Source organism: Malaclemys terrapin, chromosome 5, assembly GCF_027887155.1.
Source record: "Malaclemys terrapin pileata isolate rMalTer1 chromosome 5, rMalTer1.hap1, whole genome shotgun sequence".
Lineage (NCBI taxonomy): Eukaryota > Metazoa > Chordata > Testudines > Emydidae > Malaclemys > Malaclemys terrapin.
This window is the reverse complement of record NC_071509.1, coordinates 80389851-80417175: the sequence shown is the minus strand read 5'-3', so window position 1 is coordinate 80417175 and position 27325 is coordinate 80389851. Positions and strand designations below refer to the sequence as shown.

General features: G+C 42.7%; 1 protein-coding gene across 2 annotated transcripts in view; it reads left to right on the top strand.

The window, feature by feature from the left end:
- The first annotated feature begins 3410 nt into the window (after positions 1–3410).
- The window catches only part of GLRB (glycine receptor beta), a 78111-nt gene continuing 54196 nt past the window's right edge, over positions 3411–27325 (top strand). The window contains exons 1-2 of one of the 2 annotated variants that reach the window (XM_054029323.1): positions 3411–3574; positions 5667–5821. In XM_054029323.1, coding sequence (XP_053885298.1) covers positions 5700–5821 — 122 coding nt within the window. In that variant the 5' untranslated portion in view covers positions 3411–3574; positions 5667–5699. The remainder of the gene's footprint in view (positions 3575–5666; positions 5822–27325) is intronic. The other variant, XM_054029322.1, reaches the window with a different exon arrangement.

Here is a 27325-nt window from a genome sequence, read left to right as displayed (position 1 = left end):
TGCTGGACTTTCAGATGCTCAGCATGAACCCTTACAACTTGAGCTAAAGAAGCAATTGGCATCCCCAGTTTGGAGGAATCCTTATAAGAGGATTAGATATTTATTGCCAGTGGTTTATGCTACTATTAGTAGTAGAATGTTGGAGATCAGGAATCCTGTGATCTCTTCCTGAATCTGCAAGGTGAACATGGTCAAATATTTAGAGACAGGATAGTGAAGCCCACAGGTTTGGCACATTTGTTTTGGGAGGCACAGTGGATAAGATTTGGGTTTGCTATATTCAAGAACTGTGTTCTATTCCTAACTTCTGTAACTTCTCAGTTAACTTATTGCTAAAAGAAGGGGTGGGATGATATTAGCTTCCTTCTAGGCAGGGTATGAGACCTTGCTCATTAATAAGTGCACAGAAATATAAACAATCAGCAGAGGTAAAACCATAACTCATGGTCTCTTGGCTCCCTGCTACAGAGCATGTGTGGAGAAATCCCTCTTCATCTCTTTGATCCACAGATACCATTGTCCTGACTGGGCAGTGCAGTGGACCAGGTAGCAGATTGGACAAAATGTAAAATGTCCTGTAAAATCTTGTACATATGAAAGCCCTGGATTTTTCTGGAAAGCACAGAGCGAGGAGGGGGAGTAGCTATTGCTCTGCCTATTCCCTGGCACCTTTCCAAAAATTTGCTCTGGGGTTCTAGGGCTGTGATCTTGTCCAGTCGTTACACAGGCTTTTCAAGGGCTGAAGGGGAGACCTTGCTCCCTCTATCCCTCCACTCTATGCAGCTTCTTAAGGGCTAGCCATAATCTGTCCACTATTAAGTACATCTTTAAACAAATCAGTTTTATGGGAATACCTGCTCCTTGTATTTGTGGGTTTTGGACCATATGGTATCATCTATATGTATAGCTAGAGAGAGAAAATCTATATCTGACCCAGACAGGTCTTCTATGCCTGTATTTGTAACATCTATGTATCTCATTGCTACTGTGCTAGGTAAAGATATAGCCATTTTTTCTCATTTTCTTGAGTCTCGGGGGGCAGGTGGAGGGTGGTGGTGAAATGCATTACTTTCCATATTTCAACTTGTTAAGTATTTGGCTAGCACTGATCCATCCATTAGCTGTGTGTAGCTGTAGCAGCAGGTTCTTGCAAATGCTAGTGGATTTGCAGCAAGCCCATAGAAGGCAACTGCACATTTTGCAATGTAAATAAAGTTTAAAGGCACCAGAATTGTGTGGCTGTGGGAAGAAGATTGCAGGAATGGGGAACACTTTTCAATGTCACTGTTGATGCTGCACTAGCTGTCTGCTGCTGCTATTACTGCACATGCTGCAGGTACTACACTCTGCCTCTCCATGTTAATACTTTTCTGAGCCGAAAGAAATTGAAACAATTAGGTGGCCAAATCCCTTTATCACATTCTAGGGAGCCAAAGGCATCTTGACAGCATATTTCTGCTGCTGCTTTAACCTTTTCCTTTAATCTCTATCATAACAGCAGTCCACACAACAAAATATGAGACGCAGTCAGTCGGGCACTCCTCCTCTTGGAATGTGCCCATTATCAGCAGGAGCCTGTTGCCCATCTTAACTTCTGGCAATGAAATCTGTGGTTGCAAATTCTGATGAGCACAGAGCAAATATTAGAAAATATCCCAATATTTGATGTATAGCAGCAAAGGAAAAATCCCTAGCACATACCCACGCACACTTCCATTACCACAGGGCACGTTCTGGTGGGTGTGGAATACCCTTTTGAATGTGCCCACCCTCCACTAGCACCCATGCCTCATAGCACAGCATGTTTGAGGGATATGAAATGCCTCAGAATGTGCCCATCAATACATTCTCATCTCTTATAGCAAGACACATTCTAAGGCATATGCTCAGCAGAATGTGCTTGCCCTTCCATTAGCATCCATGGTCCCTTGCAAGGAACATTCTGAGTGGCACAAGGCAACGCTCAGAATTTGTCTTTCTGTAAACCATGAAGAGTTGAGGATGGGCACACTTTGAGGAATATTACATAATATTGAGAATAGGCCCTGCAACAAGGAATGGTATTGGAAAGGTGCCCTGCTAAGGACCCTGATGCTAATGGGGGAGTGGACTTATTCTGTGCTGAGTCTAGTCAGATGACTGAACTTACTCCTGTACATGTTTTCATAATTTGGCCTTAATGCCCTGATTTTGCAAGTATTTATGCACTTCACTGGAACTATTTATATGGTTAAACTGCTGTGCATGTGTACATTTCAGCACGATTGGGGCCTAATTTTTTTTATAAATGATGTCCCTTTCTATTCACTCTTAATTTATAATACAACAAATTTATGTAATAATTAGGAAAGATTTTATAATATAAAAATTACAATATCTGCAAGAGATGCAAAATTACAATGATCTTTGAAACAGAAATCCTTGCTTTTTTTTTTTTTCAGGGGAATTATACCAGTTTAAATGACAAGTTCTGTCATGCTGTTCAATGCCCAAAACTCCTCCAACAAGAATTTATTATAATTTTTATTTGCATTATGGTACTGCCCCAAGACCCCAACTGGAACCATCTGTGCACTGTACAAACACATAGGAGGATTTAGTCTTCGTGATTTGCTCACATAATCTAAAACAAAAAATGACAAAAAGAATAGGCAAACATACAAGGAGAATGAGCAGGGTGGTCATAGGTACATATCTTGTAGTTCAAGATTATTTCCTCTTACTTATTTACTAAAATTGTCCTATATTACCGCTCTTGCCTATTCTGATTTTTTTTCTCCCTTTCCATGTTTTTCTGATATTTTAAAACTATTTCATTCCCCCCTATTTTTAAAATTGTATTAACTGTCCATCCCTATTCCATTTTCTCTACTTTTGTGTAGTTTCTATTTCCAGGGCGTGTTAATTGCCCCTTTCCGTTTACTTTGGAACCCCTTTGGATACTTACTCCCACCCCCATATCCTGAACCAGTGTTTCACCCCACTACATGACTTCCGCTGGGAATTCTGCCCTCCTCTAGCCCTCATGTCTCACAGTGGGTGCCCACTCTTCTCTATATCTGAGCACCCGGGGGTGCCCACAAGAGTAGGGGATCTGGTTGAGAGGAGGTGGGGAGAGCGAGCCTACCGTTTTACCCCCTTATGCCACTGTCCCAGTTTAACTTTTTTTTCCTCCCGGAATTCTAGCGGTGATGCTCATAGGTAAGAGCAAATATGCATCCATAGCCCCTTCCCTCTCCGCTCCTAACTATACCTCTCCCTCCCCGCATTCCCTTGGGGAAATGAGCACTCAGGGAAACTGAGGGCAAAAGGCTTCACTTCCCCAGGGCACATGGGCAGGCGCTGTGCACATGCTCACTAGGGCCGGCCCGAGCATTTTGCACATGCTCAGTAGGGGAAAGGGCGCATTTTGATGCAGGGTTCATTTTGCTACGGCTGCTGGAGGAGCTGCTGGGTCCGTCGCGGCTCTGCTATGGCGCGCTGCAGGTTCCCGAGCCACCTCCGGCTCTAGGAAAAGGGTGGGGGAATCGGGGGCTGCGGCGTCCTGCGCTCCGGCTGTGTGGGGCGCCGCGTGGTATGTACCGGGTGTTTGCAGGGTGGGCCGTGGGGCTGCGTGTGTGCTACGTTTGCACGGGCGCGGGGGGATTCGCGCTCTCGGAGAGGGGTTGGGGCTGGGAAGCGGTGGAGGAGATGCTCCATCATCCACGTTGGCCCAGTGAGCCCCTGTCTGCAGGGCCCCTGTGCACGGGGCGCGCTTGCCTCCTCGCCAAGCGCCTTCAGTACCTCGGCCAGCACTGGGCAGCTGGTGGAGACGCTGCTGCTCGCGGCCGTGGGGAGCAGGGAGACAGGGATGCTGCGCGCGGGAGGGGGTGGATCGAGAGCCCCAGGGCTGGCCTTGCAGAGGCCGGCGGGGCGTCGCTCGCGCAGCTGTTGCAGGTGGGGTGGCTGCTGCTGGAGAATGGAGGGCCCGGGGAGCCCCTGTTGTCGCTGGGTTGGTGATGAGTTTAGTGCAGATAACGTGTGGCTAGCACTATACAAGAACAATTTGTAAGGGGGGGGGGGTGCTGAAAGCCATTGAACCAAACTGTAAACCCTGTATCTAAGGGAAACTATTTCAAGCCGGGGGTGCAGCAACCCCCCCCCCCCATCCCTAAGCACCTATGTACCAGACCCAAAGCTGAAGGGAGCCGGAGCCCCAGCCCCAGAGAGCTTCCTGTGGCTGGAGAAGGAGGCAGTGGGGAACCCCCTGTTGCTCTGCTTGGGTGGGGGAGGAGTAGAGCCATTGTTGCTGTGATTGGAGAATGGTGTGTGTGTGTGGGGGGGAGAGGTAGTTTAGTGGGACCGGATGCCATAGTTAGAGAGTATGTAAAGATCCCTTATGTGCATTTTGTAAAGCTCTTCCGGAGCCTCCAATGACAGATCCGATATAAATGATTATTATTACTATTGTGTATTAACGCTGCTTTCTTTGAGGGGAGGACAGTTTTCTAAGTGGGAGAGAGGACAGGAAGTCCCTGGATGCTCTATATGAGTGATGGTGTTAAGGTATCCCTCATCCTTCTGCTGCTACTGTGGTTGAGAGTCAAGAGACTGCTGCTGCAGTTGCGGAGGGTATCAGAGAGCTCTGCAGCTGTTGCTTGGGAAGGAGATGGAGATTCCCATATCTTGTAATTTGGCAAGGCGCCCCTGCTGCTGTTAGAAGCCCCTTCTGTTGTTGCTTTTGGAGGGTGGACAAGAAGCTCCTTCTGTTGCTGATGTTAAAAGGAATATAAGTATCCTGCTGCTTCCCAGGGAGAGAGCGATGCAACTACTGTTTCTTTAAAAAAAAAAATTCCATAAAGTGCTTCTGTTGCTCTAGGGAGAAAAGAATGGAAAAGTTACTTGTGGTTCTTAGGATACAAAATGCAGGAAAGCATAGTATTCTGTAGGTTATTGGTCACCCTTGATAATTACCATGTTCATTAGAAATCTGTAATTTCTATAATACTTGTGGCATATTCATTGTTGTCTAATGTATTGTATTTGAACGCTATTCAAATATACAATCCCATTTAAGAGCCTACACGTGCAATCTTTGTTCACACTTAAAATTTAGATTAATGGGACTACTTGTGAGAGTTAAGGTTGCAGTATGAGCCCCAAACTTTGTGTCTTGTCTATTAATGGTGAACCTGTTGATCACAATGTTTTAAAATGAAATATGAAATTCTTATGATCTCAATACTTGGCATACTGTGGAGCATGCTGTTGCATATAAATGTCTCTGGGTGAATATGGTGGGGTTTTTTTTGCAGGGGAGAGGAAGAGAGGGAAGTCCATCCATGTCAGGTGAGACTTCATAGGCCTCTTGAGTTAGGACTTCCTTTAGAGGGTTTAAATGTATTCCTCCAAAACACAGCAACAAAAATATGTTTATATCAACCTATTGCGTATCTCCTAACTATCATACAGTCTATCCATATACGTAAATATTGGGAGGATACTTAAAACAGACACTATATCGCATTTATAGCCCAGGAGCACCTCTCTCTTGAGAACTTACTGAGCTGAGTTTTCTGTGATCATTGTGTGTCAATGAAATAAATTTGTTTACTTCCTATATGTAGGTGGTCCCATTTTCCATAATTAACCCCACTAATATAGCCCTTTTTTCTTATCTACCATAGATCAGCTGTACTTCTGAGACTTATGCCCTCAAGATGAAGTTCTTACTGGCAGTTCTCTTTTTTGTTTTGTTGTCGTTATGGGTTGAAGAAGCCTATTCTAAAGAGAAATCTTCAAAGAAAGGAAAGGGGAAAAAGAAGCAATATCTCTGCCCATCGTATGTTCCTTATCTCTCTCATACTTTTTGTGTGACAAGACTGATGGATATTATCTTTCTTTTATCTGAAGAGATTGCATACAATTATAAAGTGGAGCGTGATTTTTCCTATTGAAAGCATATAGTTGTTTAATAAGTTTTGTGGGTGGGAAAGAGAGCAAGGGCTTTTGGTCAGTATAATGTCTTAAAGGTCTATCAGTTGACATTCGTTTTCTGCCGTAGACTCCTTTTGGGTTTCCTTTCAAGTTTCATGAAAAAAATCTGATGGCAAAATGACTTTGTTTTTAATTGTGATTTAGAATGTTGTTATTTCAGTCCAGTACCCTCAGATTTTTGCAAAAATAATAGTACAGACTTATAATTGTGTGTTGTCTAGCATCAAATCAAAAATATACTGGTAACTAAAGAGGGTTTAAAAAGTGGTATTAAAATCCATTTCCTGGGTATGTAGGTTTTGTTCCAGCCAAAAAGTAATGCAGCTGTTCACATTCATAATGTATTGGTAATGCAACTAGTGTCTTTAACATCTCTCCACTGATAAGATGTAAATATTCATTTTATATTAAAGTAAGTACCATTGATGGTTGCCGTATTAGGTGAACTGACACATGCCTTTTTGGAACAATTCTACTAATGAAATATAGAACTTAAAAGTTATGAATTGAATTGCCAAGTTGAATATAAAGAGATCAATAATAGAGCATATACAGTAAAACCCTTAGTGAAAATCTAAGATTATTTCATTTCTCAAAGACTCCCTGTTTTTAATGTCAAAACACTTTAGTTATGCTATTCTAGAGGTTGAAATATAACAGTTTTCTCATGGACAAATTGCCCTTTGTGCCCTCCTCATGGTGTGATGTAAAGACTCCAGACAGGGATTGACAGGGTAGAATAGGTTACCACTAAATATAGAAAAAAACATGCTGTAAATGCAGAGATTGCCAAAGTAAAATGGTGAGGCTAGAGGCCATGCATGAGGTACTAGAGTCGCCAGTTAAAAATCAGCATTTTACACAGAGTTACTACACAGGGATATCTGAGATACTGCTGTCACCTTGTGTGCTTCTGTGCTAAATGTAGACTTTTTAACCAGTGTCATTCCTTAATGCACTATAAGAAAGAGGCAGGAATTAGGGGACATATCTTCCTGGGGAAAGAGAAAGGAGATATAAACTGGAAAAGCCATTATTATTTTTCTTTTAAATGCTAGACACAAACACTGGTTGTATATACCCTTTTTGAACTCTCATTTTGAACAATCAACCTATGCAAGGATTTATTTATTTATTTTGTTATTTTGATTGGGTTCCAAAGAATTGGGTGCTGGTCAGTTGGATTTGAACTCTTGAGTTTTTAGTGTCAAATGTGACCAGGGATCTCCTGAAATGTTACAGGTAGGTTTTTGTTCTACTACTACTTTTTTTTTTTTTTTTTTTTAACAATTGCCTTATTGATTTGGTTTAAGAATTTATTTACAGTATTTAGAATCCTTTGATAAAATGTTTTTAGGTCATTGGAGAGAGGTTGTTTAAGGAAAAGCTGAGGCTGATAATAATACCTAGCTTTTATGTAGCATGTTTCATTAGTAGATCTCAAAGAACTTTAAAAAGGAAGTCAGTATCATTATTCTTATTTTATAGAGGTGGAAACTCAGGCTTCAGGTCATTAACATAAAGGTAGGCCCAATCAGATTTTCTAAAAATAAACAAAGTACCCATATTTGGCATATTTAAATTCAAAGCCTCACAGCCAGTAGGATCCTGATGTTATAACATGGAGGACTCCCTGTTGGAGTAGTTAGAAGACATCGAGAACACATTTAATGTCCATGGGAGGTGAAAATATTAATTTTTACAATTGAGGTAGAATGATATCTTGCACTGAATCTGTGCAGAAATATTCTAATATTTTATTTGCTATTGTCCTGATAAGAAAAGATGACTCAGCTATGAACCTACCTGTTTTTGCCAGTTGATTCCAAAATCCTAAAAAATACATATCTAGTCTGTTTGAGTTTGCCAAACCTGAGAGAATTTCCCATAATGTCCCTTAAACTGCATGATACAGATTAGATACTTCTTTAGTTGATGACCTTGTATATTGTAGAGTTGTGTTTTATTTATTTGTTTTGTTTTGTTTTGTTGTCTTGTTTGTTTGTTTTTTGCTGATGACATAATTAAGTCTTTTTGTTCTTAATACTTTTTACCTGGAAAAATTCAGAGACTATCTCTCCCTCCCGCCAATAAATTTAAATAAGTATCCTCTTAAGGGCTGACTAAAATAGCCTCAAAGGAGTCGTCTTTTCATAAAGCTGGATGAGAATGTTACTTGAACAATGAAAGGGAGGGACAGCTCAGTGGTTTGAGCATTGGCCTGCTAAACCCAGGGTTGTGAGTTCAAATCCTTGAGAGGGCTATTTAGGGATGTAGGCAAAAATCTGTCTGGGGATTGGTCCTGCTTTGAGCAGGGGGTTGGACTAGATGACCTCCCGAGGTCCCTTTCAACCCTGATATTCTATGAATCCCATAAAAGATTAATTTTTTTGATACGGAATATTATTGCATTCTTTATTAAACTAATATGTTTTAATATTTGAAATACAAATAACTGGTGAAAACATGTTTAAGTATATAAAGTCAAAATGTTCATCTGTCTTCCATTAACCCTAGCCATTAGTGAAGGAAAAAATGTATAGGTGGTTATAATGATCTACTGCAGGGGTTCTCAAACTTCATTGCACCGTGACCCCCTTCTGACAATAAAAATTACTACATGAGCTTGGGCGGGAGGAGGCTAAAGCCCGACCCCCACCGCCCCATGCTGAAGCCCTTGGGCTTCAGCCCTGGGCAGTGGGGGTCGGGCTGCAGTCCTGGGCCCCAGCAAATCTAACGTCAGCCCTGGCGACCCCATTAAAACGGGTTCGCAACCCACTTTGGGGTCCCAACCCACAGTTTGAGAACCGCTGATCTACTGTGAACTATGAACAATGAACTATGTAAATCACAGTCCTAAGTCAGTCAGCTATTCTCCTCCTAGGAAAAATTTACACTACATCTGGGACAAATATTTGGTTACTTTGATTGGAGAGACTGTAATTTACTACAGGTAATTTAACACTGTAAAATGGACTATTAGTGAAGGTTGTCTTTAAACTTTATCACCAGGTTTCTCTGTAATACAGGCAAATATGTCAGCATTTTCCCCCTTTACCTGCACCATTCCCAGTGTACTAGCTGTCAGCCAAACAGTACTCTCCCTAGTGAAATTGACTAGTGTCAGCATGAAACTGACAGATGGGGGGGTGCAGAGAAAAAAAGTTGCAATAAGTTCATTTTATTATTTACAAATATTTACTGGAAACTAACTTGTTTTGCAAACAAGAAAATTCCAGTTTCTATCTAAGACAAAAAACTCTTGTCATGATTATTTATGATTCCTTTTTTTCTGTGTGTTCTATTTGATTATACAATTGGTGAGTAGTATGATGTGCTGCTCTGTAGTCTGTTTGGATCTGAACCAGTTTACCAGTTGTGTTTTGAAACAGTGCAGACTCTTGCTTTCATTAAATTGACAATTAATAGGTTATCCTTCTTGAGATTTAATGCTTATATATAAACCTATAATGATTATAGTAGAACAGGGCTGCTGTAGTGTCTGATCTTGAATATTTTCTGATTTAAAGAACAAATTGATATATTGGAATTAATTAAAAATTATTAGGGAGCTCTGCTGTATAAACCTGCAAAGAATTCCACAGATGGAGAATGTGTTTGTGAAATGATTTGACATAAACTCTTGCTCAAGGAACTATATAAATCCCATTGTCTCCGTTGTTCACTAAGTGGAGGTGACTGCATGCTTGTGGTGTGTCTGCTGCAACTAACCAGTAGTTATAGAAAACATGATGAATGCATTTGTGAAGTGAATCTGTTATTGCCACTGAAATCTTTGTAAAGATCTTGGGTGTTAGAAAGATTTCAAAGAGTGGAACATTGAACTGACAATGGTTTCTAAGTAGTAAAAATCTTAAAGGGATACTGTCCAGTTGATTAAGGCACTAATGTGACCTATGTTATAAACGTGTTAATTAGGTGGGAAATGTTTATCAGATTAAAAGTATTTATTTAATTTAAAAATCCATCCTTGTCACAGAGCAGGAGTATAAGATAACTAATAAATGTTAGACATAGATATAAGTATTGTGTGCTGTTGATGATGAATAAGTATGTGTAGATGGGCATCTTTGAGACTGGAATTCTGTAGCCTGCTTCTAAGGTTTGTTCAAAGCAGTCATCAAGTAACTTGTTTTTCCCCAGAGTACATTCTTCTCAGTTCCCTTGTATTCTGGCTAAGACAAATTGAAATACATTGAGATGATTGCTGTATCTTGTAGCCTTTTTTCTAGGGTTACCAGATAGCAACCGTGAAAAAACGGGACATGGGGTGAGGGGTAATAGGCGCCTATATAAGAGAGAGTCTTAAAAAACAGGACTGTCCCTTTAAAGACGGGACATCTGGTCACCCTACTTTTTTCAAGATATTCTCCAAAATCCTGGTCTGTACTCAGTAACACGCATCAACGCCTTCTGAAGCTGAGAAATAGCCCCTTTAAGCCTTTCAGAGACTATAACTTCTGCCATTGGCCAGAAGCAGAAACTCAGAAATGTCAGAGACAATAAGGTCCAATAAATCGCTTATTTTTAAAGAAAATGAATACATTTTACATTTTAAAATGTTAGTGGAATTGAAGATTTTCTAGCTGGCTAAAAAATGGAATTATTTGAAAATTTATCCTAGAATTTTTCTTGGTGAACTACCGGTCCACAAAATATTCCTTAAATAACTAAAAGAAAAGTAGAGAATGCATCTTGGCTCTGCAGAACCTCTCTGGCACACAGTAGAAAAAATAACCTCTTCTTTCCTTACCTGGTATCTAGCTGGGTACTTACTTGGCTCCATTGCTGCAGTGTCTGAGCACCTCCCAAATATTTAAATAAGGGAGTGTGACAGGGAGGGAAAAGGATGAGCAATCATCTCTCTGTTTTTTCCTTCTTTCCTAGCTTGTAGGAGAAATAGTTTGCTAGTTTACAACGGTTTGGGGGTGAGTGGCTGGGAGTGTAAGTAAAATTATGAGGAAAAGCTAAATTGAAGAAATGGGTTGTGTATTTAGTTTTTAAAGTTGTGAGGTTTTGTGGCCCTTCTGAAGATAAGTAAGCACCATAATCTAGATCTGGCTCCTGTGAAATTTCATTATTCACATACTCATAAGCCTCCCCTGTTGATCAATAGTTTCACTGTTCTGGTGGCACATGGCTGTCATGGGAAGTTATGGTAACTAAGGGATAGATGATCTCTGAGGCAGCTAGGGACAGTCCCTTGGAGGGCATTCAGTATCAGGACATCCCTCTATTCAATGTGGATAGGCATTCTGGAGAGTAAAGGGAAACAATTTTGTATAAACCGTGCATTATATTGTTTTTGTAAAATATTTATACTGTAATATTACACATAATAATCTGGGCTAATTTATGCAACCCTCACTCTGAGTAGTACTTGCTCACGTGTGTGGCTATACTGCATGTATTTTGACCACTGGTGTGATTAGATACTACTCCCTGTGAGTAATGGTTACAGAATCTGTCCCTGTATTTCATCTTATAGTTACTAGGTTGAGAAACACTTGTAACTTCCCCTGGAAGTCCGTCCCACAATACAACCATATAAGAAGAATTTCAAGGATTGAATTGTGTTCTCAGATCTGCCAAATGGATCTTTAAAAATCGACTAAAGTATGTGTGATGTATCTCCATTTATATTTTCTAACCAAGATAGTATTATTCCCAAGATCTATATGTTATCTGTGTGTGGCTACACATATTTAGGAAAAAAAGAACATGGCAAGCGAAAATGTGGGTGGATTAGTCTAAAACACGTTTCTTTGCCTGGTGCTCTTTAAAACAGGCAGATGCTGGCCATGTTTCATATGTATATATAATAATGCCAACACTAGTTTGTGTATGTACTTCACTTAGGGGCCCAATCCTGAAACCTTTGTGCATGTAAAAACTCCCAGTGAATTGAGAAATTTTGGATATGCAAGGAATGTATGGTTGGATACTAGCAGTTGTCTGCTTACATGAATATACACCTAATTATTCAGAGATACACAGATCTAAAATAATATTATGAGAAATCATGTGAACATGTTAGAATTTCTGGAGGATTATTGTTCCTGATATCATTCAGTGCTTGTCCCAAAATGGATATATTGTGCATGGGACAGTTAGATAAATGCTGATATTCATTACATACATATTGTATAATTCCCTTCATACTGAAAGAAGTTATATAATTATATAGGTACTAGACCCTTTCTACAGTATGGTGCATATCACTCAGAATATCAAATGCCTACATCACAAAAGACTAATAATTCATATAAAAAGTATTAGTGCTTGCGGTTTACTGTGATATGTCAGCTGTCTTGTTGCATTATGTTATGTTTCACTGCATTACATTTTACTTTATTGTATATCTGCATCACTGTTATTGTGTATCACTGTTTGTGTAAAGCATCTGCTAATATTACTGTGGTTAGATAAGCTAGAATCAAAGTCTGCAGCTTGAGTGATATTTTTTTTTTTTTTTTTTTTTTTTTTAATGCTTGAAGTTAATACAGCAGTGTATTTTTACCACACTCTCCACCAGTAATCTTGAACTCTTCAATAGTGGGACATGACTAAATCATCTAATGTCTAAGCTATAAGCAGGTTCGGGCAACTGGGTTTACATATCATATGGCAGTCTGGACAGTAGTACGGTGTTTTATAAAATGACATGCGGATTAACTTGGCTGAGACATGTCTCATAGACTCATAGACTTTAAGGTCAGAAGGGACCATTATGATCATCTGGTCTGACCCCCTGCATGCTGCAGGCCACAAAACCGTCCCTACCCTTCCCTTGACTCTGCTGATGAAGTCCCCAAATCCTGTGTCTTGGTGACTTCAATTGGCAGAGAACCCTCCTGCTAGCGATCCCTGCCCCATGCTGTGGAGGAAGGCGAAAAACCTCCAGGGCCTCAGCCAATCTACCCTGGAGGAAAATTCCTTCCCGACCCCAAATATGGCGATCAGTAAGACCCCGAGCATATAGGCAAGAGTCTCCAGCCTGACCCGTGTTAGCCATTATACTATTTACCTGCTATTGCTCGGTATTCCTCAGCTAATATGTTTTACCATTAAACCATTCCCTCCATAAACTTATCTAATTTAATCTTAAAACCAGACAGGTCCCTTGCCCCCACCGTTTCCCTCCGAAGGCCGTTCCAATATTTCACCCCTCTGACGGTCAGAAACCTTCGTCTAATTTCAAGCCTAAACTTCCCCACTGCCAGTTTATATCCATTCGTTCTCGTGTCCACATTAGTACTAAGCTGGAATAATTCCTCTCCCTCCCTGGTATTTATCCCTCTGATATATTTAAAGAGAGCAATCATATCCCCCCTCAGCCTTCGTTTTGTCAGACTAAACAGCCCGAGCTCCTCTAGTCTCCTTTCATACGACAAATTTTCCATTCCTCTGATCATCCTAGTGGCCCTTCTCTGCACCCGTTCCAATTTGAGTTCATCTTTTTTAAACATGGGAGACCAGAACTGCACACAGTACTCCAAATGAGGTCTCACCAGCGCCTTATATAATGGAAGCAGCACCTCCTTATCCCTACTAGATATACCTCGCCTAATGCATCCCAAGACCGCATTGGCTTTTTTCACCGCCACGTCCCATTGTCGACTCATAGTCATCCTCCGATCTACCAGAACCCCTAGGTCCTTCTCCTCTTCCGTTACTTCTAACCAATGCGTCCCCAGCTTGTAACTAAAATTGTTGTTAGTCATCCCTAAATGCATCACCTTACACTTTTCACTATTAAATTTCATCCTATTTCTGATACTCCAATTCACAAGCTCATTCAAGTCTCCCTGCAGAATATCCCTATCCTCCTCCGAATTGGCAACGCCTCCCACCTTCGTATCATCCGCAAACTTTATCAGTCCACTCCTGCAATCGGTTCCGAGGTCAGTTATAAATAGATTAAATAAAATGGGTCCCAAAACCGAACCCTGAGGAACTCCACTGGTAACCTCCCTCCAACCTGACAGTTCACCCTTCAATACGACCCGCTGCATTCTGCCCATTAACCAATTCCTTATCCACCTCTGGATTTTCATATCGATCCCCATCTTTTCCAGCTTAACCAATAATTCCTCATGGGGTACAGTATCAAACGCTTTACTGAAATCCAGGTATATTAGGTCCACCGCATTTCCCTTATCTAATAAGTCCGTTACTTTCTCGAAGAAGGAGATCAGATTCGTTTGGCACGATCTGCCCTTCGTAAAACCATGTTGTAATTTATCGCACTTGCCATTAACCTCAAGGTCCTCAACTAGTTTCTCTTTCAGAATTTTCTCCAGCACCTTGCACACTACAGATGTTAAACTAACAGGCCTGTAGTTACCCGGATCACTTTTTTTCCCTTTCTTGAAAATAGGAACCACATTAGCTATTCTCCAGTCTAACGGAACCACCCCCGAGTTTACAGATTCATTAAATATTATCGCTAATGGGCCTGCTATTTCTCGCGCTAATTCCTTCAATATTCTCGGATGAAGATCGTCCGGTCCTCCCGACTTAGCCCCATTAAGGCGTTCGAGCTTTGTTTCTACCTCGGATATGGTAATCCTCCATTCTGTTTGCCCCTCTGTCACGGTGCTAGTATCCCTAATACCTTCATTGGCCTCATTAAACACCGATGCAAAATATTCGTTGAGATATTGCGCCATGCCTAGATTATCTTTAATCTCCTCTCCGGTTATAGTCTTCAGCGGTCCTACTTCTTCCTTCTTTGTTTTCTTCCTATTTATATGGCTGTAAAACCTCTTACTATTGCTTTTAATTCCCCTCGCTAGGTCCAACTCTACACGGCTTTTGGCCTTTCTCACTCTATCTCTACATTCTCTGACTTCACTAAGGTAAGTTTCCTTACTGATCCCTCCCCTCTTCCACTCTTTGTACGCTTTCTGTTTCTTCCTAATCGCCCCTTTGAGTCGGTCGCTCATCCAGCTCGGTCTAAATCTCTTGCTTAGTAATCTTTTTCCCTTTTTTGGGATACAGGCCTCTGACAGCTCATGCATCTTTAACTTAAAGTAATCCCAGGCTTTATCTGCCTTAAGATTCATTAATACGTTTGCCCAATCCACTTCCCTTACCAGTCCCCTTAGTTTGTTAAAATTGGCCTTTTTAAAATTATAAACCCTAGTCTTTGATTTAATTCTGTTACTCCTTCCGTTTAGTTTAAAGCGGATTAGCTCATGATCACTGGAGCCCAAGTTGTCCCCTACTACCACTTCCTCAACGAGGTCCTCACTAGTCACCAAAATCAAATCTAAAATGGCCTCCCCCCTCGTCGGTTCGGCTACCACTTGATGAAGGAAATGATCAGCAAGCACATCTAGGAACATCTGAGCCCTATTATTGCTACTAGCGTTTGTTCCCCAATCTATATCTGGGAAGTTAAAGTCCCCCATAATTACACAGTTCCTATTAGTATTTACTTCTCTAAACACATTAAATAGTTCTTTATCCATATCCTGGGTCGATCCCGGCGGTCTATAGCACACCCCAAGCACTATCCCCGGGGAGGCTCTAGTAGTCCTTTTACCCAGTGTGAGTATTGCCCAGACGGATTCCGTGTTATCTGTTCCATCAACTATTATTTCTTTACAGCTTATCTCACTATTGACATACAATACCACCCCGCCACCCTTACCTTTGTTCCGGTCTTTCCTAAACAGCGCATACCCCTCCATACCTGTATTCCAGTCGTGACTGCCGTTCCACCACGTTTCAGTTATTCCTACGATATCCGGTTGCAATTCTCGGACCAAGAGCTCCAATTCCTCCATTTTATTACCTAGGCTTCTCGCATTGGTGTATAAGCACCCTAATGTATGTCGTTTAGCCTGTCTCCCATTCGTAACACTATATGTTACAGGCCTCTTTGTGTCCTTCCCCCCATCCTTCTTATGTCCAATCTCATCTCCCCGGCTATATCTCCTCTTATCTCACTCACCATTTCAGTGTTGGAATCTGGCGTGGAGATTAACTGTACATCTCCCAACCGTCTCCCCAAACTTCCTAGTTTAAAGCTCTTTTGATAAGATGAGCCAGCCTCCCTCCCAGAAGTCTATTTCCTTCCCTACTCAGGTGAAGTCCATCCCGCGAGAACAGCTATCTGTCCCCAAAAGCCTCCCAGTGGCCATACATCCCAAAGCCCTCCTTATAGCACCACTCCCTTAGCCAACTATTTATTCTCACAATCCTATCAGTCCTTTGCTGCCCTTCGCTAGGAACAGGCAGAATCCCACTAAAGATAATCTGAGCCTCTATCTCCTTAAGTGTCTTCCCCAGCCTGGCATAATCTCCCTTGATTCTCTCTAACGAGAACCTAGCCGTGTCATTCATTCCTACATGAAGGATTATCAAGGGGTTCTTACCTGCTCCTTTTAGGATCCTTTTTAACTGCAGGTCCACATCGCGAATCTTTGCACCCGGTAGACAGCACACCCTTCTGTTCTCTGGGTCCGCCCTGGTCACAGGCCTGTCCAATCTCCTCAGTAAAGAGTCTCCAATAACATATACCTGCCGTCGCCTGGCAACAGTGCGATCTAGTAATCTAGTCTCTGATCCCTCTAGTCCTGACCTGTGTCTGTTCCTATCTTCTCTATTGCTCCCCCTTGTGTCTTCCTGTATCCTCTGGGGGCCCAGGTCTTGCGCTGTCTCCATCAACACCTCCCCTCTCTCTATCGGACTAGCCGCTCTTCTCTTCTTCCTCACCCTCCCACCTTCCGTCACCACCTGCTGCCCCTCCACCTCGTTATCCAAACACCCAAACCTGTTCCTGAGTTCTATTCCCCCCTCACTGGCCCTCCTTTTCCTTGGCCTGCTTCTCACAGTCACATACTTCCAATTCCCTTGTTCTCCCCCTTCCATTCCCCTCTCACTGTCGTCTACTCCTACCTCCTCCTGCACTCTAGAGCATTCCCCTTCAGCCCTGCCTTGCCTGTCCTCAAACCCCCGCCTAAACTCCACCAGGGTATCTACCTGCATCTCCAGCCCCTTAATCTTTTCGTCCAGTAACACTATGAGGCGACACTTCATACAAACATACCTTTGTTCCAGCTCCCCTGCTAGGACATATACATACCACAGCTTCCACATGCAGCCATCTGCATTCTGTCTGCTGCTGTCTGGCTCATGGCTGCTGCAGTCTCTGCCCACAGCACCTGGGGACACAGAGCACACGACGCACCGCGCCCTCCTGCCTCCCCCTTACCCTCCCCCTGCAAACTCCCTCTCAAACTCCCCTGTTAGCTGCCCTGTTTGCTGCCTCCGGTGCCGCTGCCTGGCTGGGCGGCCGCTTTTATGGGCCCCCTACTCAGCCAAGCCCCGCCCCCTACTCAGGGCTCGGCGTCCCTCCCAGCACCCTGCCCCTGCAGGCCTCTACAAACATGTCTATTTTTTCCCTGATAGTCATGCTATATGTCAACAGTGTATACCACACACTCATTAAAATTACAGATGCCACAGCATAATGAGATCTTAGGACAAGAGATAACTGATATGAGAAAGTTCGTTGGACTCTTCCTGTCCTGCTTTGAACCAGTTTTGCAAGTTGGGTGGAGAAGAGGCAAAATATTCAAAGCTAATTGTCTTGGCACTTCCCCGTAACAAGCATCAGGTATTTGTGGAGGGGTGGCCATCATGAGCCATTCTTTCCCTTCCTGCCTGTTTTTCTAGACAGCCTCCTGTTGATTTGAAGCCAGTGTAATTGTTGGGGACTTTTAACCCAGACAGCACCGTTCGTTGTCTGACCGCAGAGAGGGAGACAGGCAACACCAGCAAGGTCCAATACAAGCTTTTTATTGAAGAGTGCACACAACAATAGAGAGCGGCCCGTCTCCACTGAGAACCAGCCCCGATTACAATAACTAGTAAGGTTATATAGACAGTTCCGTCGCGTCGTAGTTAAAACAACCCAGCCCCCCTTTATTAGTTAGAAAGCTTCTAATATTCATGCATATCTATCTTCTTTGACACTACAAACAATTCGTGATGCCTCAGCAACTTCTTATGAGCTTTGTTGTCATGCACCAGGTGTAATCAAACCAAAAAACCCATCCCTATAACTAGCCAATATACTTTAGTTATGAAATGTCACAGAGCATCTCCAAATCCATCACAAGGTTATTAAGGTAATAGCAAAATTAATGCTATTAATGCTCCCCCCCCCCCCCCAAAGAGAACTGCTCCAGTAAATTGACTGAACTTAGGAGTGGAGAACAGGGTTTTTATGGACAACCTTAATGAAGTCTTAATTGTTAAATTTGGTGTCCAGATACCATGGTGATAGGCTCATTAAAAATGACAATGAGAGATGATAATCAAGAAAAGGTTATATATCTCCCCTTTGTCTAGGAATAAGCAACAGATCTCTCTCTATCTCTGTCTCTCTCTCTAACACATTTCACAAAATTGCAATGACAATGTACTTTTGTAGGTATGGTAACTAAGTTCTGAAGGTGAGTGTCCATGGAATATTAAAGGTCTCTCATATCAGGGGCTGCCACTTATGTGGCAGAGACCCTGATTATCTATCTTGGCTACTTATATGGCCACCATCACCATAGTATATAAGCACTTCACAATCTTTAATGTCATTCTTTCTTCGTCCTGTCTATTGTTTTCCTCCAGAGGCAGCAGATCATATTTGACTGGCCTGTGACCACACAGGCTGAAAATGCATTTGTATTAACATGCCGTGAGGATTATGCTTCAGGAGAAACTATTACTTTAGAGGAAATGGCATTATTAGTGGTTGCAGAGGCAAGAAAATGTAGATTTAGATGCAAGCAAGATTGAGCTTTAATGTCCTAGACCAGGGGTGGCCAACCTGAGCCTGAGAAGGAGCCAGAATTTATCAACGTACACTGCCAAAGAGCCACAGTAACATGTAAGGAGTGAGTGTGTGTGTGTGTGTATGCGCACACACAATAATTTATATAGTTGATAATGTATATTTATAATGTATAGTTAACAATAATTAACAACTTAATCTTTTACTTAGTGGAACTTCTGGCAGTCTTTGCTTTCAACAATTCCCTTGAAGTTTGGTTTGTGTTCAGTTGTGCTCCAACACAGCAGTTCTCTTAAGTGGCCATCTGTCAAAACGGATCAGTGCTTGGATTTCACATGTTTGAGTGTTGAGAAAACAGACTCACAAAGATAAGTTGAGGCAAACATTGAGATTAATTTTAGGGCTGCACCTCTGATGTTGGTTTATTTATTCTTTGGTACAGATTTCCAGAAAGGAAGGGTCCACTCTGTCTTCTGAACAGATTTCAATCTGTCATCTTCCAAAAGTTCTGTTATTTCCATCTGGGATGTTACTTCAACAGTGACTAAAGGAGGCTTCAGACAATTGGCTTCAGCACTAAAAGGGTCAATCAGAAATCTGATTTGAGGTCTTTTCTGCTGCAAATCTTGGAATCTTTCCTCAAAACTGTCCTTACGATCTTTAATCACGCTTGCATACCTAGTTGTGCTCCATTTTAGGGGTTCTGCTGCATCTTCTTTTGATCTGGCTTGAAGTTGTGACATTGAGGGAAAGTGTGTCAGCTCTCCCTCAAGCATTTGTCCGTTAAACAATGGCAGTTTGTTCATGAACACAAATACTCCTTGCACTAGATCAGACAGCAACCGGAATTTTCCTTGTAAGTTCACATTTAGTTTATCCAAATGCAGCAGCATGTCTGCAAGAAATGCCAATCTAGAACCCATCCAGGATCTGTAAGCTTGGGGTGTATTCTGTGCTTCTCCTCCATAAACAATTTTACTGGTTCTTGGAGCTTGAAAAAATGGGAGATAACTTTACCTCTTGAGAGCCATCCAACTGCGCAGTGAAATGGCAAATCAGCAAGGGAGTCGTCTTCATCCAGTTGTTCAACTGCATTTTGAAATTGTCTGTGATTGAGTGCATTTGAGAGAATGAATTTCACAATGTGCAAGACAGGTTTCACGACGTGATCAAATTTGAGATTTGTAGATTCCCGATGAATAATACAGTGAAACGTCCAAAATCGGCAAAGCTCGCGTCAGACTTACAAAGCTCTACTAATCCATTCGCAGATCCCCACAGGACGGAGCCCCATCCATTGCAATGGCAGCGAGCTTCTGTGAAGGCAAGTGGCTTTTCACAACTACAAACATCAACGCTTCCTTTAGATCTCGTCCACGAGTTCCGTCCTTTAGTGACACGATATCGATGAGTTCTTCCCTTACAACACAGTCGTCAGACACAGTGCAGACAAATACTGATAATAAGGTTTATCCTGTGCATGGCACAACTCATCCAAAGTGATGCTCAAATACTCAGACTGCTGAGGTTGCGAGTGCAGTTGCGATTCGATGTCAGTGTTCAGGTAGGAGATTCTGCATTCTATTGTGTAGTGTGAAAGCTGCAGGCCAGACATTTTCTTCTATAGATTCTTGTTCTCTGGTGACAGGATTGAAATCACATCAGTGAGGCACGTTTTTATAAGCTCTCCTTCAGAATAGGGCTTTTTTCGCATGGGCTATGTGCCAGGCCACATAATAGAAGGCTAATGTTACAGTCTGCGATTGGTTGGCTAATCTGGTGAAGAACTGGGCTTCTACATCTGTTTGTTTTTTCAAAGTTTTCAGTTTTAAAGTGTGGAGTTCAGAACCTTATGGGAATTCTTGATCCATGTGTGCATGGCTCAAAGCAAAATGACGCTGCAAGTTTGAAGATTTGAACTGAGAGATACACATCTGGCAAAGAAGACACGTGGCCTTATCATTACGTTCAACGAAAAAGTACTTATTCTCTCACTCCAGTTGGAACCCTCGATTTTCATCTGTGTATTTTCTTTCCTGTTTGCCCTTGCCTTCCATTGTTAGATAGTGTAAGAAAAATTTTGATTAAAAATTTCCACACCAGCTAGTCACAGTGTGCTTTATTCAAGGAGACACTGTTGTCGGCCAGTGGGTGCTGGACCCCTGACTCTGTCCCAGTCCCTGGCCCCCACTCCACGCCTTTTCCCAAGCCCACCCCCACTTCCGCCATGCCTCATCCCGGCCCCTCCCCCAAGTGAGCTGTGTCCTGGACCTCAAACAGATGGCTGCTTGTGCATTTCATGGAGCTGCAAACTTCTCTGGAAGACATGGTGGAGCACAAGCTTTGCTCAGAGAAAAGCGTAACCCTAATCTCTCTTATACACACTGCAGAGGCCATCTACTCCAACTAGTGCTAGTACGAGCTGCAGACTCTTCAAAAGACATTTAAAAAGCTATAAATTTAATGTCTTCATTATATTCTTTTTTCAGCAAGAGTCCAAAAAGACTGAATAGCTTGGAAAATATAGAAGATACACTGGGACTGAAGTTCAAATTAGTCCAACCTGGGAAAGCCCGCTGGCTTTCTCATGAGCAATCCTTGGCTGTTGTCTTAAAATTACTCCAGCCATTATTACTGGCTTTGGAAAGTATCTGCCACGATGGGATGAATCTAAGTAGTGAGCCTGGTGGATTACTTTTGCTACTACGTTCAGAGAAGACTATTGCCATTCTCTCTTGTAAGTCACTTGGGTCATTAAAAAATGCCATCAACCCATCTGCTACAACAGTAGTAGATCTTTGTCCAGCAATAGAAGCTACATTTGGATCAATCAGAGAGCTATCCATTGAAAAAATACTGGAAGAAGCAAAGACTTCAGTCCAGAAGTTGACTAATGAAGGCATTTATATTGAATCCTTAAGTGAAAAGGCCAAGACGTGTTTGTTAAGACAACTGAAAAAGTACAGACTCGATTCTTAAAAATCTACAACAGTGACTTCTAGATTCTACTCAACCTCTACGTAGCTTTTACAGATGCCTGTCCTATAAAACACCGACAGTTGAGTGGAGTGAGACGCTACCAGCAATGGGGCTGCCATGTGATCAGGACAGAATAGAGAATTTGAACACAGAGTGGAATATCATACGACAAATGAATGAAGATTTGAGTTCAACTTCTTTTTTATCATCACTAGTGGCTCGACCTGATCTTTGGTCTATGTTTTCCTGGGATGAAAGAAGTAGGAATTCATCTCTTGCAACTCCCAGTCACAATAGCTACAGTTGAGCATTCTTTTTCATCATTGAGTAGAATTTTGTGTTCTGAAATAAGTCACTTTCTGCCTGATCATGTGAATGAACTAATGAGCATATCCATTGAAGGAATGGAAGTACCGGACACACGAGAAGCCACCAAAGATGAACGCATTGCATTCGAGAAGTTAATTAACAGAGTTGTGCAAAATTATAACAAGAAAGCAAGAAGGATATAGATATAGTGCTTCATAGAAGGCTTGAGTAGCCAACTTTAATTTGTGTGATGATTTTAAAACATGAGTTAAATCTAATCAAATGATCATCAAACATTTTTCAGTTTTTACTATGATGCTATACAGCCCACCTTCACCCTCACGGTCTCACCCCTCATTGGCCCTGACTCCCCCTCCCCCCGGTAAATTCACCCCCCCCCCTTAATTTCAATTCCTGGGGAAAACACTGTTCCCCCGCCCCCGAGCTTCCTGCGCGTTGCAAAACAGCTAATCACGGTGGGCGGAAGGCACAGGGAGTGAGGAGGAGGTACTGGGGGAAGGAGGGGTGAGGCTGCACACCGCATCCTCACTCCTCTGCCCTTCCCCCACAGAGCCTCCTGAATGCTACGAAACAGCTGATTGCAGCGGGCAGGAGGCAAGTGGGAGGGAGGAGGAGGCGCTGATTAGGGGGGACTTCAGCAGGCGGGAGACGCTGGGAGAGGGGCTGATAGGGCTGCTGGTGGGTGCTGAGCATCCACTATTTTTTCCCCAGAGTCGGTTCCTTATCTTCTGAAGAGTCGCTTCCGGAGCGATAGGTTGGCCACCCCTGTCCTAGACTATACACGTCAGCTAATCCCACTGGAATCCATAGATAACTGGCTATCTTGGTAATTGATGATGGATGTGAAGACAATAATATTCTATGTCTCATTTCCTAAGTCAAGAAATGGATCTCCAGTCAACTAAGATTGCATTGTGGGGTTTATAAGTGCTCAGGACTTCTGAAGACTCAGTGCATCTTAGGATCAAGCCAGTATGTTGTTATATTAATTCTACTTGTGAATGTGATGTATGGACACTCATCTTTCCTTACTTGCTCCCTTTTTAAAATGGAGAATGATCTTGGTCATTTAAAAGGGAAAAAATATTTTCTTTTTCACTTTAAGTTTAGATGTTTCTTGTTAACTAGTCAGTGATATCTGCAAAAAGGTTATCCAAAGCTGTTTGCTGATATTTTCATTGGTAGTGGCCAATAGTCAATGCTAAAAGTTAAACACAAAATAATTTAAAGATGTGTAAGAGATGGGTTTTGCATTTCTACTTCAGAATTTTGACCCAGGTCAAATGTGGGAATTCACAGACATGACATTTGGAAAATTATTTGAAAATGAATGTATTGAAACCCATATCTCAAAATGGATGGGTAAGAGAAATTTCACACACTTACATAATGGAGGAGAAAATCCACACCAGGAGTAACTATTTGGGTGTACATGTTGCACTCTGTTAGCTAATCAATAAACATAAGTAAAGGAAAAGAAATAACCTTCCTCCTTCTGGATATAAAACTGAATATCAGATCTTAATAACAACTACTGATTAATAGCAGTAATGCTAGATTAAGAGAGTTTCACAGTATTCTGGTTACCACTGATCATTCCATATATATAATCAGTTTATCTCTTGATAAATACATTTTGTACTATTTCACATTGTTACACTGACTCTATTAATATTTTTAAAAAAATCTTAATTTTATTTTCTATCTAATAATGATGTTACTCAGCTCCTCTAAATGGGGTAGAAGTTCATGTGACTCACCCAGATGTGATCAGGGAGCTGTATAATGCATGCACTTAATATTACTCCTAAATTCTACCTCATATTTGCATGTTCTAGTTCTGGAGTTTGGGGTGGCACAATAACATATGTAATACTTTGCATCGTCTTTTAATAGGATTCAGAATTCTGATTTGAACTGAAACTTGTCTAAAGAATATCTAATGTCCAGTTTGCAATTTCAAGGTGAAGTGAATGAATATTTATAATTTAAGAACTAAGTTTAGGCACTCTCCTCTCCCCCACCCCCACCTGCAACAGCATAAAAGAGCACACAAATAAAAACCTAAAGCTGCTCGGTAACTGCATTGCTTACGCTGTTTTAGGTTTTAGAAATGTTTTTCAGCTGCAATATAGGAAAAGAAATCTGAGACCTTGGTGAGTTGTGAAGAGGATGTGATTTTTTTAAACACTCTTGGTTTAAACTATGCATTTTCCCCACAGATTACATATTTTTATTAATACTATGGACTCTTGATGTTTTATTCTCACTTTCTTTATAAGAATTTAATTGTCAAAGAATTACCCTGCAGTACAAATGTTGTAGTTGAAGCCCATTTAACAAAGTTTTTTCAATTACACAACTTGTGTTATAAAGTCTTGTTTTTGGATCATAATACTGTGGGTCACATCCTTGGGATTGGCTGTTTGTTGCCTGGCACAAATCAGAGAAGTGTTGGGGGACACAATTGGTGGGCCAAGGAGCAACTTAGCCTTGAAAGGGCCATTCTGGCACCTGGACCCACAGTTCAGCAGTTCTCTGACTCTCCTTCCCCCCCACCAGTCATTCCCTGTTTTGTTGGAGTAAAGTGCTCAGTAACGGATGCTATAGAGCAGGGGTGGGCAAATTATGGCCTGGTGGATGCATCCGGCGCTTCAGATGGCCTGGCCCTTGAGCTCCCACCAGGGATTGGGGTCTGGGGCTTGCCCCGCTCCGGCGCTTGCCCTGCTCGGTGCATGCTGTGACGCCGCACAGCTCCCGGAAGCAGCAGCATGTCCCCCCCTCTGGCTCCTACAGGTAGGGGCAGCCAAGGGGCTCCGCATGCTGCCCCCGCCCCAAGCGCCGCCTCCGCAGCTCCTATTGGCCGGAAAATGTGGCCAATGGGAGCTGCAGAGGCGGCGCCTGTGGATGGGACAACGCACAGAACTGCCTGGCTGTGCCTCCACATAGGAGCCAGAGGGAGGACATGCTGCTGCTTCCGGTAGCTGCTTGAGGCCCGGAACCTGCACCCTGATCCCCTCCTGTGCCCCGACCCCCGTCCCAGGCCTGATCCCCGTCCCGCCCTCCAAACTCATTGATCCCAGCCCAGACCCCCCTGCCGCACCCTGAACTCCTCATTTCTGGCCCCACCAGAGAGCCCGCACCCCCAGCCGGAACCCTCACCCCCTCCCACACCCAAATCCCCAATTTCGTAAGCATCATAGCCCGCCATACAATTTCCATATCCAGATGTGTCCCTCATGCCAAAAAGTTTGCCCACCCCTGCTGTAAAGCCAAAATAGCTGGTTCTAGTGAGTTTTTTCTACAGTGGGTAGCCAGCTATACAAGCTTGAAAGCTGCTTTTCAAAACTGGGGTAGCAAAAATAAGCCTTAGCCAGGGCCCAGGGTCTGGCCCTGTCTGCCTGACTATGATCTCTATTGTTTTCAGTAGTTTTACTCTTGTTTTATATGGATGTGATTTGAAATGAATATGAAGCCAAGGGTTGACAGCCCTCCAGGATTGTCCTGGAGTCTCCAGGAATTAAAGATGAATCTTAAAGTTTATGTCATGTGATGAAACCTCCAAAATTGGCAACCCTAATCAAGCCAGGTTTACAGGTAGTTTAAATATCAGGTTTTTCATGGTAGCTTAGCAGCTGCTGATGGAGGATATATGGTTTATTCAGCTTTGAGGGATCGGCAAGGAAAGTTCTCATATAGATTATACGGGTTCTCCCCCCCCCCCTTCTTTTGGAGCATCTTGAAAGTCATAATTGTAAAACCAGTTGTGATGCATTGTGCACTCCTGACCTTTCTCTGTTGTATAAATCTTCATGGATTCCATTTAGTTTGAGTTTGGTTCCTGAAAGTATCCTTTTTATCATAGCATGTATTACATTTTGGGGAAATAACCAATAATACATTGTGGTAATATGTGGATGAGTGGAAGATTGATCTTGTTGGTATGTTGTTCCATTGTCTGAGATATTAGAAACTTGATTATTTCATTTAGAAGTGCTTCTGAGCATGCAGAGATACTGCTGCTCCTATAATCACAGCCTCCACACTAATATAATCAAGTTGAGGGTAGTAGTACTCTAATAAGTGAAACCATACTTCACGTCCAAGGAAGTAATCTTGGGGTATGTCTACACTACGGGATTAATCCAAATTTAGATAATTCGGATTTGAGAAACAGGTTGTATAAAGTCGAAATGAGTGCGGCCACACTAGCACAGTAATTCGGTGGTGTGCGTCCAAGTACCGGGGCTAGCGTCGATTTCTGCACCGTTGCAGTGTGGGTAGCAATTCCATAGCTATCCCATAGTTCCCGCAGTCTCCCGCGCCCATTGGGATTGTGGGTTAAGATCCCAGTGCCTGATGGGACAAAAAACATCGTCGCAGGTGGTTCTGGGTACAGCCTCACTTCCTCCCTCCCTCCCTCCCTGCATGAAAGCAACGGACGGCAGACAACCATTTTCGCGCCTTTTTTCCTGGGTGGGTGAACACTGCAGACTCCATACCACGGCAAGCATGGAGCCCGCTGAGGTCAAGACAGCACTCATGAATATTGCAAACACCTCGCGCGTTCTCGTGGAGTTTATGCTCAGCCAGGACCAGAAAAACGAGGCGAGGAGGCAGCGGCGGCGGCAGCGCAGCGACAAGCATGATGAGGACATGGACACGGACACGGACACAGAATTCAGTGAAACCACAGGCCCCGGTGCTTTGGAGATCATGTTGTTAATGGGGCAGATTCTATCCATGGAACGCCGATTCTGGGCAAGGGAAACAAGCACAGACTGGTGGGACTGCATAGTGTTGCAGGTCTGGGACGATTCCCAGTGGCTGCGGAACTTTCGCATGCGTAAGGGCACTTCCATGGAACTTTGACTTGCTGTCTCCTGCCCTGAAACGCCAGAATACCAAGATGAGAGCAGCCCTCACAGTTGAGAAGCGCGTGGCGATAGCCCTGTGGAAGCTTGCAACGCCAGACAGCTACCGGTCAGTCGGGAATCAATTTGGAGTGGGCAAATCTACTGTGGGGGCTGCTGTGATGCAAGTAGCCAAAGCAATCACTCAGGTGCTGCTACGAAAGTTAGTGACTCTGGGAAATGTGCAGGCTATAGTGGATGGTTTTGCTGCAATGGGATTCCCTAACTGTGGTGGGGCAATAGACGGAACCCATATCCCTATCTTGGCACCGGAGCACCAAGCCACCGAGTACATAAACCG